The sequence below is a fragment of the Oncorhynchus clarkii genome, chromosome 23 (genome assembly GCF_045791955.1).
Source record: "Oncorhynchus clarkii lewisi isolate Uvic-CL-2024 chromosome 23, UVic_Ocla_1.0, whole genome shotgun sequence".
NCBI lineage: Eukaryota > Metazoa > Chordata > Actinopteri > Salmoniformes > Salmonidae > Oncorhynchus > Oncorhynchus clarkii.
This window is the reverse complement of record NC_092169.1, coordinates 34,440,524-34,454,485: the sequence shown is the minus strand read 5'-3', so window position 1 is coordinate 34,454,485 and position 13,962 is coordinate 34,440,524. Positions and strand designations below refer to the sequence as shown.

At 41.7% G+C, this 13,962-nt stretch overlaps 1 protein-coding gene across 2 annotated transcripts in view; it reads left to right on the top strand.

Annotated features, from left to right (window-relative positions):
* Window positions 1–11,726, top strand: part of LOC139381901 (mono-ADP ribosylhydrolase 2) — a 1,192,255-nt gene extending 1,180,529 nt beyond the window's left edge. The window contains exons 15-17 of one of the 2 annotated variants that reach the window (XM_071125757.1): window positions 2,347–2,436; window positions 5,263–5,331; window positions 9,615–11,726. In XM_071125757.1, the coding sequence (XP_070981858.1) occupies window positions 2,347–2,436; window positions 5,263–5,331; window positions 9,615–9,637 (182 nt within the window). In that variant the 3' untranslated portion in view covers window positions 9,638–11,726. The remainder of the gene's footprint in view (window positions 1–2,346; window positions 2,437–5,262; window positions 5,332–9,614) is intronic. The other variant, XM_071125758.1, reaches the window with a different exon arrangement.
* The last annotated feature ends 2,236 nt before the right edge of the window (window positions 11,727–13,962 follow it).

The following is a 13,962-nucleotide window of genomic DNA, read 5'->3' as shown; positions in this document are numbered from 1 at the left end:
AAACAGCTGCCTCTGATTGGGAACCATACCTAGCCAACATAGACACATAATCACCTAGATGACCCACCCTACCCCGACCTAACCAACATAGAGAATAAAAAGCCCTCTATGGTCAGGGCGTGACAGCTGCATTGACCATGTCACCAGGCAAGTCAAAACTCCACCCATGCAAAACCTGCTCATTAGAAGGTCCTGTGTAGATTGTATTTTCAACCAGCAACTATCAGGAAATAACACTGTTCTAATTTTCTTTACACTTTTACAGTGTTAGTTTCATCAGCTGTTGTACAATATGACACAAATCACAGGAAAAACTGAATTTAGACTGCACTGGGCCTATAAAGGATTTAAAAGATTTCAAATAGTATTAGAACCCAGGTCTGGTAGAAACAGCTACAGTAGGTTGTTGGCAGTTAAGAGCGTTGTGCCAGTCACCGAGCAAGGCACTTAACCCTAATTGCTCCTGTAAGTCATTCTGGATAAGAGCATCTGCTAAAATGACCAAAAAAATATGAATAACAGTTTGAAATAATACACTGTTTTCCAACACTGCTGAAGACCTGTATTTGTTTACATCATTGTTGCCTGGGGGAAAGAGGGGGTGCCTTGGGAGGTCTGGAGGAGACAAGATGTTATTACAGCACAATTTGTTTGGAGCCGGGGTTGAGGATGAAAAGGGAGCAAGGGGTTGCTTTTGGAGTGAGGTACTGGAGGTGAAGGGGAGGAGGAGAGGGGCCTGTGTGACTGCTGATAGTTAGGGGGAGGTGGAGAGATGACGAGGGTAGCTCTCTGCCTCAGGACTGCATTCTGTAATTAATTTTATCTTTCTCACTCTCTCTCTCTCTCTCTCTCTCCTTCCTCTCTTTTCATCTCTCTCCTCACACTTGTTTTGTCTCTGTTTGAAGTGGGACTCTTTAGGAAGGCATTGCATTTCCAGGCATGAGCCACTTTGATGCTTTAAGTACCCTCCGTTGTCTCCTTGTGAAAAATGTAAATGTGAAGCTGCCATTTACAGATGTCGGATCTTAATTTGAGCCTGTTTACTACAGCAGGAATCCTGCAGCAACATGAAATTTGAATTATAAATGTAGGAAATGCAGGATAAATGTAGTAAGATGTTAGTTTGTCTGCCCCGGAGCATGTTAGTTCTGAAGGATTTTTTGCCATAGAAATATACCTGGCTAAAAGGTGAGCCCCTTTCGTGGTACGGGTTATACCAAGTTGAACTCAGAGTTGAACGAAGTTACCTCCCTAACTACTTAAACTACATTCATAGTATAGGGCTCTGTTTTGTAGAATCCCTTACAGGAGATTTTCCTGTGAAAGTTTTTCACATGAGAAAAAGCTATTCCACATGTGAAACTGCAAATTTCACATCCGAATCCACAATTCACGTGAGGTAAAAACATGTTATTCGCCTCACGTGAAGAAGTAGTGTTAACATGTCAAAATGTATTACATGTGAACAACTGGCCTCATGCATCTGTTTTTTCCGTGTGAAAATTTCAGCTCAACATGTGAAAACATCTATTTCACATGCGAAAAGCGATTTCAATTACAATTACATTTATTTATAAAGCCATTTTACATCAACAGATGTCACAAAGTGCTATACAGAAACCCAGCCTAAAACCCCAAACAGCAAGCAATGCAGATGTAGAAGCACGGTGGCTAGGAAAAACTCCCTAGAAAGGCCAAAACCTAGGAAGAAACCTAGAGAGGAACCAGAATCTGAGGGGTGGCCAGTCCTCTTCTGGCTGTGCCGGGTAGAGATTATAACAGAACATATCCAAGATGTTCAAATGTTCATAGATGACCAGCAGGGTCAGATAATAATAATCACAGTGGCTGTAGAGGTTGCAACAGGCCAGGTAGTCCTGAGGCATGGTCCTAGGGCTCAGTTCCTCAGAGAGAGAGAGAGAGGGAGGCAGGGAGAGAGAGAATGCTTAAATGCACATAGGACACCAGATAAGAGAGGAGAAATACTCCAGATATAACATAAATACTGGACAGGAGGGATCGGAGGTCCTTATATTGGGTTCCCTATATTGACCAGAGCCAAAAGTAATGCACTATATAGGAAATTGGGTGCCATTTGAGACTGTCCTGACCTTTCTGTTCTGATGCCTGTATTACTGTAAGCACAGAGTTGTTACAAACAAGGAGCTACACGGAACAGTGTGTATACACTTGTTGCATTCATCATCCACATTCAAATGGAATTTTATCCATTGTAAGCAAATGATGTCCAAAGCAACCAAGTAATTTAAAGAAAACTCAATTTGGATGATTGTTTAACTGTCTTTGTGTTTGTGTGTTCAATTCTTTCTAATGCTGAACCTGAAGAGAAGGATACAGAGAAAGAAAAGGATACGGAGAAAGAGAAGGAGAAGGAGAAGGAGATAGAGATGGAGACAGACACCAGCGCTAGTGAACGTGAGTATTTGATTTCATGTACATTTAATGTCATTTAATTATGTATACATTTCACTTTACATCTCTGACAAGAGGTTACACAGGGGAAGAGGAAAGGATTACACATAGGAAGAAGTAAGATGTTACATAGGGAAAGTGGAAATAGGTTACACAGGGAAAGAGGAAATAGGTTACACAGGGGAAGATGAAATAGGGTACACAGGGGAAGAGGAAATAGGTTACACAGGGGAAGAGGAAATAGGTTACACAGGGGAAGAGGAAATAGGTTACACAGGGGAAGAGGAAATAGGTTACACAGGGGAAGAGGAAATAGGTTACACAGGGGAAGAGGAAATAGGTTACACAGGGGAAGAGGAAATAGGTTACACAGGGGAAGAGGAAAGAGGAAATAGGTTACACAGGGAAAGAGGAAATAGGTTACACAGGGGAAGAGGAAAGAGGAAATAGGTTACACAGGGGAAGAGGAAATAGGTTACACAGGGGAAGAGGAAATAGGTTACACAGGGGAATAGGAAATAGGTTACACAGGGGAAGAGGAAAGAGCTTATACAGGGGAAGAGGAAAGAGCTTATACAGGGGAAGAGGAAAGAGCATACACAGGGGAAGTGGAAATAGGTTACACATTGGAAGAGGAAATAGGTTACACAGGGGAAGAGGAAAGAGCTTATACATAGGAAAAGGAAATAGGTTACACAGGGGAAGAGGAAATGGGTTACACAGGGGAAGAGGAAAGATAATGAATGTTAGTTCATAATAGTGCATGGTTGTGGGTGTATGAACAAACTTCCCCAAGTATCTCCTCACTCAGTGGTTAAAAGACCATGTGAAGAGTCAAATAGTGTCTGACTGCAGCACTGATGCAGAGGCTCTGAGAGTCGCCTACAAGTATATGTTAGTATCCTACATTTCCAGAAATATATACAGAGCCTTGCGAAAGTATTCGGCCCCCTTGAACTTTGCGACCTTTTGCCACATTTCAGGCTTCAAACATAAAGATATAAAACTGTATTTTTTTGTGAAGAATCAACAACAAGTGGGACACAATCATGAAGTGGAACGACATTTATTGGATATTTCAAACTTTTTTAACAAATCAAAAACTGAAAAATTGGGCGTGCAAAATTATTCAGCCCCCTTAAGTTAATACTTTGAAGCGCCACCTTTTGCTGCGATTACAGCTGTAAGTCGCTTGGGGTATGTCTCTATCAGTTTTGCACATCGAGAGACTGACATTTTTTCCCATTCCTCCTTGCAAAACAGCTCGAGCTCAGTGAGGTTGATGGAGAGCATTTGTGAACAGCAGTTTTCAGTTCTTTCCACAGATTCTCGATTGGATTCAGGTCTGGACTTTGACTTGGCCATTCTAACACCTGGATATGTTTATTTTTGAACCATTCCATTGTAGATTTTTCTTTATGTTTTGGATCATTGTCTTGTTGGAAGACAAATCTCCTTCCCAGTCTCAGGTCTTTTGCAGACTCCATCAGGTTTTCTTCCAGAATGGTCCTGTATTTGGCTCCATCCATCTTCCCATCAATTTTAACCATCTTCCCTGTCCGTGCTGAAGAAAAGCAGGCCCAAACCATGATGCTGCCACCACCATGTTTGACAGTGAGGATGGTGTGTTCAGGGTGATGAGCTGTGTTGCTTTTACGCCAAACATAACGTTTTGCATTGTTGCCAAAAAGTTCAATTTTGGTTTCATCTGACCAGAGCACCTTCTTCCACATGTTTGGTGTGTCTCCCAGGTGGCTTGTGGCAAACTTTAACCAACACTTTTTATGGATATCTTTAAGAAATGGCTTTCTTCTTGCCACTCTTCCATAAAGGCCATATTTGTGCAATATACGACTGATTGTTGTCCTATGGACAGAGTCTCCCACCTCAGCTGTAGATCTCTGCAGTTCATCCAGAGTGATCATGGGCCTCTTGGCTGCATCTCCTTGTATGAGCTGTATGAGCTGAAAGTTTAGAGGGACGGCCAGGTCTTGGTAGATTTGCAGTGGTCTGATACTCCTTCCATTTCAATATTATCGCTTGCACAGTGCTCCTTGGGATGTTTAAAGCTTGGGAAATCTTTTTGTATCCAAATCCGGCTTTAAACTTCTTCACAACAGTATCTCGGACCTGCCTGGTGTGTTCCTTGTTCTTCATGATGCTCTCTGCACTTTTAACGGACCTCTGAGACTATCACAGTGCAGGTGCATTTATACGGAGACTTGATTACACACAGGTGGATTGTATTTATCATCATTAGTCATTTAGGTCAACATTGGATCATTCAGAGATCCTCACTGAACTTCTGGAGAGAGTTTGCTGCACTGAAAGTAAAGGGGCTGAATAATTTTGCACGCCCAATTTTTCAGTTTTTGATTTGTTAAAAAAGTTTGAAATATCCAATAAATGACGTTCCACTTCATGATTGTGTCCCACTTGTTGTTGATTCTTCACAAAAAAAACAGTTTTATATCTTTATGTTTGAAGCCTGAAATGTGGCAAAAGGTCGCAAAGTTCAAGGGGGCCGAATACTTTTGCAAGGCACTATAGGCCTATTTGTGGGTGTATGACCATGATCAAACTTCCCCATGTGTCTGCTCAGTCAGTTGGTATAAGACATGTTGAAGGGTCTGAGTGATGATGAGTGATTGTCTTTTAGTATCCTTCAATATCCTACACTGCCCATAGAATCTCAGAGATAGAAAGCTGTGATTATAAACTCTTCTCCTCCTCTCTCTCTCGCTCTTTCTCTGTCTCACTCTCTCTCTCTATTTCTCCCTCTCTCTCTCTCTTCACCTCATCTGTCCTCCTTTCCTGGCTGTCTATTAGAAATAAATGCTAAAGTCGAGAGCTTGGAAGGATCTGACCCAACTGAAACCGACAGCTCTCCGTCCAAAGGTAAATTGGCATCGGAGGCTCTCACACACAAACGCACACACGCACACACACTCATTCAGCACACACACTCTCAACAAACACACACACACAGACACACACTCTCTCCCTGGTCATCTTCATTGATCTGCTTGTGGATTCTTATTAGCGACCACAGCTGTTGAATTAAAATTCACATCAATCTGAGTACCCTCAGCATTGAGTAGGGATGCCTGGCATCTGTCAGTATTTAGCTTCACCCTCCTTCACTCACTTCCTCTCTACCTCTTTCTGTCTATCCCTCTACCTCTTTCTGTCTATCCCGCTACCGCATTCTGTCTATCCCTCTACCTCTTTCTGTCTATCCCTCTACCTCTTTCTGTCTATCCCTCTACCGCATTATGTCTATCCCTCTACCTCTTTCTGTCTATCCCTCTCTACCTCTTTCTGTCTATTCCTCTACCTCATTCTATCTATCCCTCTCTACCTCTTTCTGTCTATTCCTCTACCTCATTCCGTCTATTCCTCTACCTCTTTCTGTCTATTCCTCTACCTCTTTCTGTCTATTCCTCTACCTCTTTCTGTCTATTCCTCTACCTCTTTCTGTCTATCCCTCTACCTCATTATGTCTATCCCTCTACCTCTTTATGTCTATCCCTCTCTACCTCTTTCTGTCTATCCCTCTCTACCGCATTATGTATATCCCTCTACCTCTTTCTGTCTATCCCTCGCTACCTCTTTCTTTCTATCCCTCTCTACCTCTTTCTGTCTATCCCTCTCTACCGCATTATGTATATCCCTCTACCTCTTTCTGTCTATCCCTCGCTACCTCTTTCTTTCTATCCCTCTTTACCTCTTTCTGTCTATCCCTCTACTTCTTTCTGTCTATCCCTCTACCTCTTTCTGTCTATCACTCTCTACTTCTTTCTGTCTATCCCTCTACCTCTTTCTGTCTATCACTCTCTGCCTCTTTCTGTCTATCACTCTCTACCTCTTTCTGTCTATTCCTCTACCTCTTTCTGAGGGATAGAAAGAAATCCCTCTATCCCTCTACTTCTTTCTGTCTATCCCTCTACCACTTTCTGTCTATCACTCTCTGCCTCTTTCTGTCTATCACTCTCTGCCTCTTTCTGTCTATCACTCTCTGCCTCTTTCTGTCTATTCCTATACCTTTTTCTGTCTATTCCTCTACCTCTTTCTGTCTATTCATCTACCTCTTTCTGTCTATCCCTCTACCTCATTCTGTCTATCATTCTACCTCTTTCTGTCTATCCCTCGCTACCTCTTTCTTTCTATACCTCGCTACCTTTTTCTTTCTATACCTCGCTACCTTTTTCTTTCTATACCTCTTTACCTCTTTCTTTCTATCCCTCTTTACCTCTTTCTTTCTATCCCTCTTTACCTCTTTCTTTCTATCCCTCTACCTCTTTCTGTCTATCCCTCTACCTCTTTCTGTCGATCCCCCTCTACCTCTTTCTGTCGATCCCCCTCTACCTCTTTTTGTCGATCCCCCTCTCCCTGTTCTCGGCTCTCTTCAGAGTGAGCTGCTTGGCCTACTCTGATATTTGGCTTCATCCTTCACCACTCTCTCCCTCCTTTCTTCCCTCGCTTCCTTGCTCCATGTCTCCTTCACTCTCTCTTTTTTCCTCTCTCCACAGACATGTTCATTCTTCATCTTTCTCCATCTTGCTCTCTTCTCTCCTCTCTCTTTCTCTCCTTCTACCTGTTTACTCAGGCCAACTGTGCATTTCTAAATCATCTCATCTCCTCTCTTCTCTCCTCTCCCATACTCTCCTCTTCCCCTCCCCCTGTAGTGACCCTGATATTTTGGTAAATACTGTATGTGAAAGCGAGCCTTAGGAGATTGACTGTGATGAATTACCTACACACTCAACTATCACACACTTTAATAAATCACATTTGGATTGTATATTAACCTAACTCGGAAGCGACATCAACTGCTGGGGCAATAATAATGCTGATAAATCATGACTGTGTCCAAAATGGTACCTTATTCCCTATTTAGTGGACTGTGTAGGGAATATAATGCCATTTGGGACACAGATACTGATAAATCATATTTGATAAGATACAATACTGCTGCCATGTTGCCATATCCAGGTCTCCATTGAGGGCCCAATGTAATGTTTCTGCATGTCATTTGACATTAAGCCAGTAACCGAAGATTGCTGGTTCGAATACCCGAGCCGACAAGGTGAAAACCCTTAACCCTAATTTGCTCCAGGGGCGCTGTCCTACTATGGCTGGACCTGTAAAACAACACATTTCATTGCACCCATCCGGTGTATGTGACATCCGGTGTATGGGCCCTGGTCATTAGTAATGCCCTATGTATGGAATAAGGTGCCTTTTGGGACGCAACCCCAGCGCACAGCAAAATAAATCGATATAGTGCCAAATCATTTTGGGGGGACTTGTAACTATAGCAGATAATTTTTGGTGCTGTATGGAATCTTTTTTTGAAGGTTCTATAAAGAACCATGCTCATAAAGGTTCTATATGGAAGCTTTATGGTGCTATAAAGAAAAATGTCCTAAGTTTCTATAAAGAACCATTAATAAAAGGTTCTATACAGCACCAAAAAAAGGTTCCGCTACGGTTACAACCCTTTTGGGGCTATATAGAACTCTTTTTTATGGTTCTTTATAGAACCTTTTTGGAGAATCTCAAAGGTACTTTATAGATTGTTTTGAACAACCTTATAGTTTTTTTGATTCTAGTCAGCCAAATTAAATATTTAAAATTATTGTGATAATTGAAAAGTTTAATCAGGTTTAATTTTAGCATGTAAAATGACACCCTTAAAGCCAAGTTATACTTGATCCGAAAATGTGGTCGGAAGTTTCGTATGGAGGGTGTGACGCAATTGCGGAGCCTCCGGAGGCATGTAGAGGCCAAATCGAGCTTCGTACCGCATCGCTGTGCGCCTCCCAAATGTTGTAACAATGCGGGTGGCTCCGTATAGTTCCGCATTGACATAATTGGTTGACGGTAGGTGGGCGGGAGGTCCTATATAAACACAAAAAATATCAGCCAACAGAGCACATGGGCATGTCTGTCTGTCTGTCTGTCTGTCTGTCTGTCTGCATGATAACAATATGATCTCACTCTGCAGCCTTACCTCACCCTCTCCTGCAGCCTTATCTCACCCTTTCCTGCAGCCTTACCTCACTCTCTCCTGCAGCCTTACCTCACCCTCTCCTGCAGCCTTATCTCACCCTTTCCTGCAGCCTTACCTCACTCTCTCCTGCAGCCTTACCTCACCCTCTCCTGCAGCCTTACCTCACCCTCTCCTGCAGCCTTACCTCATCCTCTCCTGCAGCCTTACCTCACCCTCTCCTGCAGCCTTACCTCACCCTCTCCTGCAGCCTTATCTCACCCTTTCCTGCAGCCTTACCTCACCCTCTCCTGCAGCCTTACCTCACCCTTTCCTGCAGCCTTACCTCACTCTCTCCTGCAGCCTTACCTCACCCTCTCCTGCAGCCTTACCTCACCCTCTCCTGCAGCCTTACCTCATCCTCTCCTGCAGCCTTACCTCACCCTCTCCTGCAGCCTTACCTCACCCTCTCCTGCAGCCTTATCTCACCCTTTCCTGCAGCCTTACCTCACTCTCTCCTGCAGCCTTACCTCACCCTCTCCTGCAGCCTTACCTCACCCTCTCCTGCAGCCTTACCTCATCCTCTCCTGCAGCCTTACCTCACCCTCTCCTGCAGCCTTACCTCACCCTCTCCTATCTCCCCTCCAAATCCCATAGATAATGCCCAACTCAAACACACACAAGAAGTTATTGTCTCACTATGCAAGATACTGTTCGTCCCAAATGGCACCCTTTTCCATATATCCCTCAAATTCAAATCTAGACCTTTTTTTCTCTTCATTGTTCCCCTCTAATCAGGGACTCATTTAGACCTGGGATACCATGTTTGTGCAATTTATTATCAGGTAGAACAGAAAACTAGCAGCAGTCCGGTCTGTGTAGGGTAAGAGTTGAATACCCCTGCCCTATATAGTGCACTACTTTTCACCAGGGCCCATATAAATAGTGTGCTAGGGAACTCACAATAGAGGGGTAGTTTGGCCCAACATCATGGGGTAGATGAGGAGCACTTCAACTTCCTGGATCTCCACCAATCATGGTCCACCGCGTGAATAAGGTCTATTGTGTTGCCTGTGATTGGTTCAATCCCTGTTGTGTTTCTGGAAAGGTTGCTCTACTTTTCCACCCTCGTGTCATCAACTTCTTCTTATTATTACTATTTTCTTCCTGTTTTCTTCTGTCCATCCAGATCCTGTAGATAAGAAGGAATGAACAGCAGGAGGAGGGACAATCAACCAGCCAACTGTGAAGAAAGAAAGGGCCACCACATCAGTACCTGTGCCCGTATGCCCTCTTAAACTGGGGTACCGGAGGCACAAGAACGAATCATTCACCATGACATAACTCATTCCCCTATTTTACATGACTTTAATTACTTTTTTGAATCTTTATTATAATGAAATTATGTCATCTGTCATCAATGAAATCCATCATCAATCAATCTTTATCTCAGAATCTGTCATTCATTAAATGATTCATCGATCAAATTTGAATATGGATGTAAAAAAAGAAACGTGATAGAGGACTGTAACATATCAAACGGATGCGATACCTGGCAGTCTGTTAGATCTAACTACTACTACTCCTACTGCTGCTCCTGCTACTACTACTACTACTACTACTCATATTCCAGCTCCTGCTACTACTCCTATTCCTGCTCCTGCTACTACTCCTGCTACTACTCCTATTCCTGCTCCTGCTACTACTCCTATTCCTGCTCCTGCTACTACTACTTCTCCTATTCCTGCTCCTGCTACTACTACTACTACTACTACTACTACTCCTATTCCTGCTCCTGCTACTACTCCTATTCCTGCTCCTACTCCTACTACTACCACTCCTACTCCTGCTACCACTCCTATTCCTGCTGCTACTACTACTACTACTACTCCTATTCCTGCTACTACTACTCCTATTCCTGCTACTACTACTACTACTACTACTACTCCTATTCCTGCTACTACTACTACCTCTCCTACTCTTGCTACTACTCCTCCTCCTATTCCTACTCCTACTACTCCTCCTCCTATTCCTACTACTACTACTCATATTCCTACTCCTTCTACTACTCCTACTACTACTCCTACTACTACTATTCCAACTACTCCTACTTCCATTCCTACTACTCCTACTCCTACTCCCACTACTACTCCTACTACTACTACTACTCCTATTCCTACTACTACTACCACCACCACTACTACTACAGTACTACTACTACTACTACTAGCCATGCCCATATTAGCCATATAGTGCCAGAGGAATAAACCTTCTGTTGGAAAAGAGTCTAACCTTCCATTATAGAGGCATATATTGAGAATATTAATAATATCCTAAATATAATATCTCTGTTCCATTCCATCTAGAACATTGTGGGAGCGTTCCATCTAACCTTACATTCCATCTAGAACATTGTGGGAGCGTTCCATCTAACCTTAAATTCCATCTAGAACATTGTGGGAGCGTTCCATCTAACCTTCAATTCCATCTAGAACATTGTGGGAGCGTTCCATCTAACCTTAAATTCCATCTAGAACATTCTGGAAGCATGGGACTGTAAAAATATCAGAACGCCACATTCACCAACCCCAAATAGCTGCACCAGCTCCAGTTTGCAGACGTTAACATTACAGGTTGGGGGTTCCGTATACCACCACCATCCTCTGTTTCTAACAAGCACCATAGAACCGACACAGCACCTTGTCTGTCTGTCTGTCTGTCTATCACTAGCTTTGACAGTCTGACATTCAGCAGAGGAAAACAAGACGGAAGATGACATCTTCTAGCATTTACTATGCTTCTGTTGATTGCTGCGTGTATGACTGACATGGTCTTTGAAAATATCTTTGACATAGAGGAGGCACATTGCAACATCATGGACTCACACACAGGAGTACATCACAGCATTATACCAAGTTCAGAGTGTCTGCCATATCTTCTTGTCACACATTTCTTGCTGTTTCAGCACCGATAGCTAGTCATGATTAGGGTTGCAAAGGTAGGGTATATTACTGGAAACTTTCTACGTTTACCAGTAAACTACTAGGATGTTGGTATCTTTCAAGGATTTTATGTAATCTATCACAAGACTTCTAGTGCCCCTTTCTAGTGAACCTTTCTAGTGGCTCTACTTTAGATGATTACCGATGTCTAATTACCTCTGGTCTTATCACATGTAAAATATTTGACATAACTAAATAAGGTGATTGAACAAATATGACAAAGCTGTAAAACATTATCCTAAATATAAATCACAAAGATGAATACCATTGGTTTAAAAATAAATAAATAAATTGACACAGTGTAATTCTTTTTACTTTGTCAATATATATATGGTGTCGATGTTTTTGCGTTAAACTGGTGACAGTTGTGAAGAAAAGTGAATAGTTGGAAGAGTTGCAGAGTTAATTGAAAATAATGCCATTGTTCATTAGATGTTTTTTTCATTAATCAGGCTTTTTTGTCTTGAACCATATGGTCTATCTACTAGAAACTCATGGACAATATGGACACAGATATAACAATATACTTTTATTTATATATATATATATATATATATATATATATATATATATATATATATATATATATATATATATATATATATATATATATTAAAGTTATTAAAGTATAAAGTACCAAAGTTAAGATAAATTGCCATACATTCTGTTAATTACCCAAATTACTGAAGATTCTGATAACTTTGGTAAATTACCGGTAGCTTTGCAACCCTAGTCTTGATGTCAGCTACTAATACCTTGACACACGCACTCACACACACAGAGGCAGACACACACACACACTTCAAAAGAATTTCATCTCCATCACTCAGCCCTAACAGCTTTGCTTTCATCAGTGAGATAATGCTTGATCATGTCTGATGTTAACACACACAGAGAGAGAGACACACACATACACACACACAAGCTCTGACAATGTCTGATGTTCAGAGAGCAGCATCTGTAGCTGCAGACAAAGTCTGTATCAAAAATGACACCCCCTTCCCTATAAAGTGCAGTACTTTTCACTAGAGCTATATGAGCCCTGGTCAAAAGTAGTGCACTGTATAGGGAAGGGGGTGCCACTTGAGACATAGACAAGCTCATTAAAGAGCTCCTTATCAGCACCAACAAGCACTTTGAACTACAGGATGTCTGGTGTCTTTTAATCTTTCAACAGATTGATTATGGTTCCTTCCTCTGTCGTTTCGTTCCAATGCATGCCAGAATCGCTTAGAACTTCACAAACATGGGTTGTGTCCTGAATGGCACCGTATTCCTTAAATAGTTAACTCTATGGGCTCCGGTCAAAAGGAGTGCATTATATAGGGAATAGGGTGCCATTTGGGATGGAATCCTAAAACAGTCAGCCATTTTAATAGTCCTCTCTCTCTCTTTTCTCTACTTATCGTATTTTAACTAGTTTGTCAATAATTGTATCAAATGAGTTTGCCTTATTTCACATTGTCAAACGTCTTCTTCATTATCTGTTTCTAACAGATACTTGGGTGTATCGCTTGCAGATGATTTGTAATTTTGAGTATTTACCTACTGTAACGTGATGGCTGATATGTTTTGTTCTATTGATTCACTCTGTTACTCTCTGGGTTTCGGAAAATTGAGCCAAAAGCATTTAATTTTGTTTTCCGATGTTGTTATCAATTATACATTCACAAATTATTCATTTTTAGTGGTTCCATGCTATACAGTACATCCAATGAATAACAGTAAAGTACAGTACTATGAAACTATAAATTACCATATGAATTGGAGTACAGTACTATTAAATGAAAATGATGCCTTCATAATTTGGTGTTTTGCTTTGCTTAACAATAATGAGATGAACTAATAAAGTTTAAAGGGGGATGGTCATGCCTCTTGTCTCTCCTTTCTGTTTCTGAGGAAAGGGGATAGATACCTAGTCAGTTGTACAACTGACTGCATTCAACTGAAATGTGTCCTCCACATTTAACCCAACCACTCTGAATCAGAGAGGTCCGGAGGGCTGCTTTAATCGACATCCACAGCGCCCGGGGAATAGTTGGTTATCTGCCTTGCTCAGGAGCAGAACAACAGATTTTTACCTTGTCAGCTCAGGGATTCAATCTAGCAACCTTTTCTGTTACTGGCCCAATGCCCCTAGCCACCAGGCTACATGCCAAGGGGAGGAATACAAGTGCAAAATGTGGGAGGAAGATGAATTAGGGTGCCCAATTGACAGTCCTGTATCTTCAGAGTAACCAGGCCGTGCTTCTAGCCAGGCTTGAGGTAAAAAAAAAACATGATTTCACAGGTGGAAAAGGTATTTCACATGTGAAATCATGTCAAACCACGTGTTTTTGGAAAATTTCACATGATGATATTTCAATGAAAGTTTTACATGTGGATTTTCACTTGATGATATTTCACATGATTAACATTTTCACATGTATTTTTAATGTGATTTCACAGGTGATGCTCTGCAAAGCAAAACGAGTCATTAGGATACACACAAACAGTGCTTTTAACTTACATATTAGACACACAGTTACATTGTGT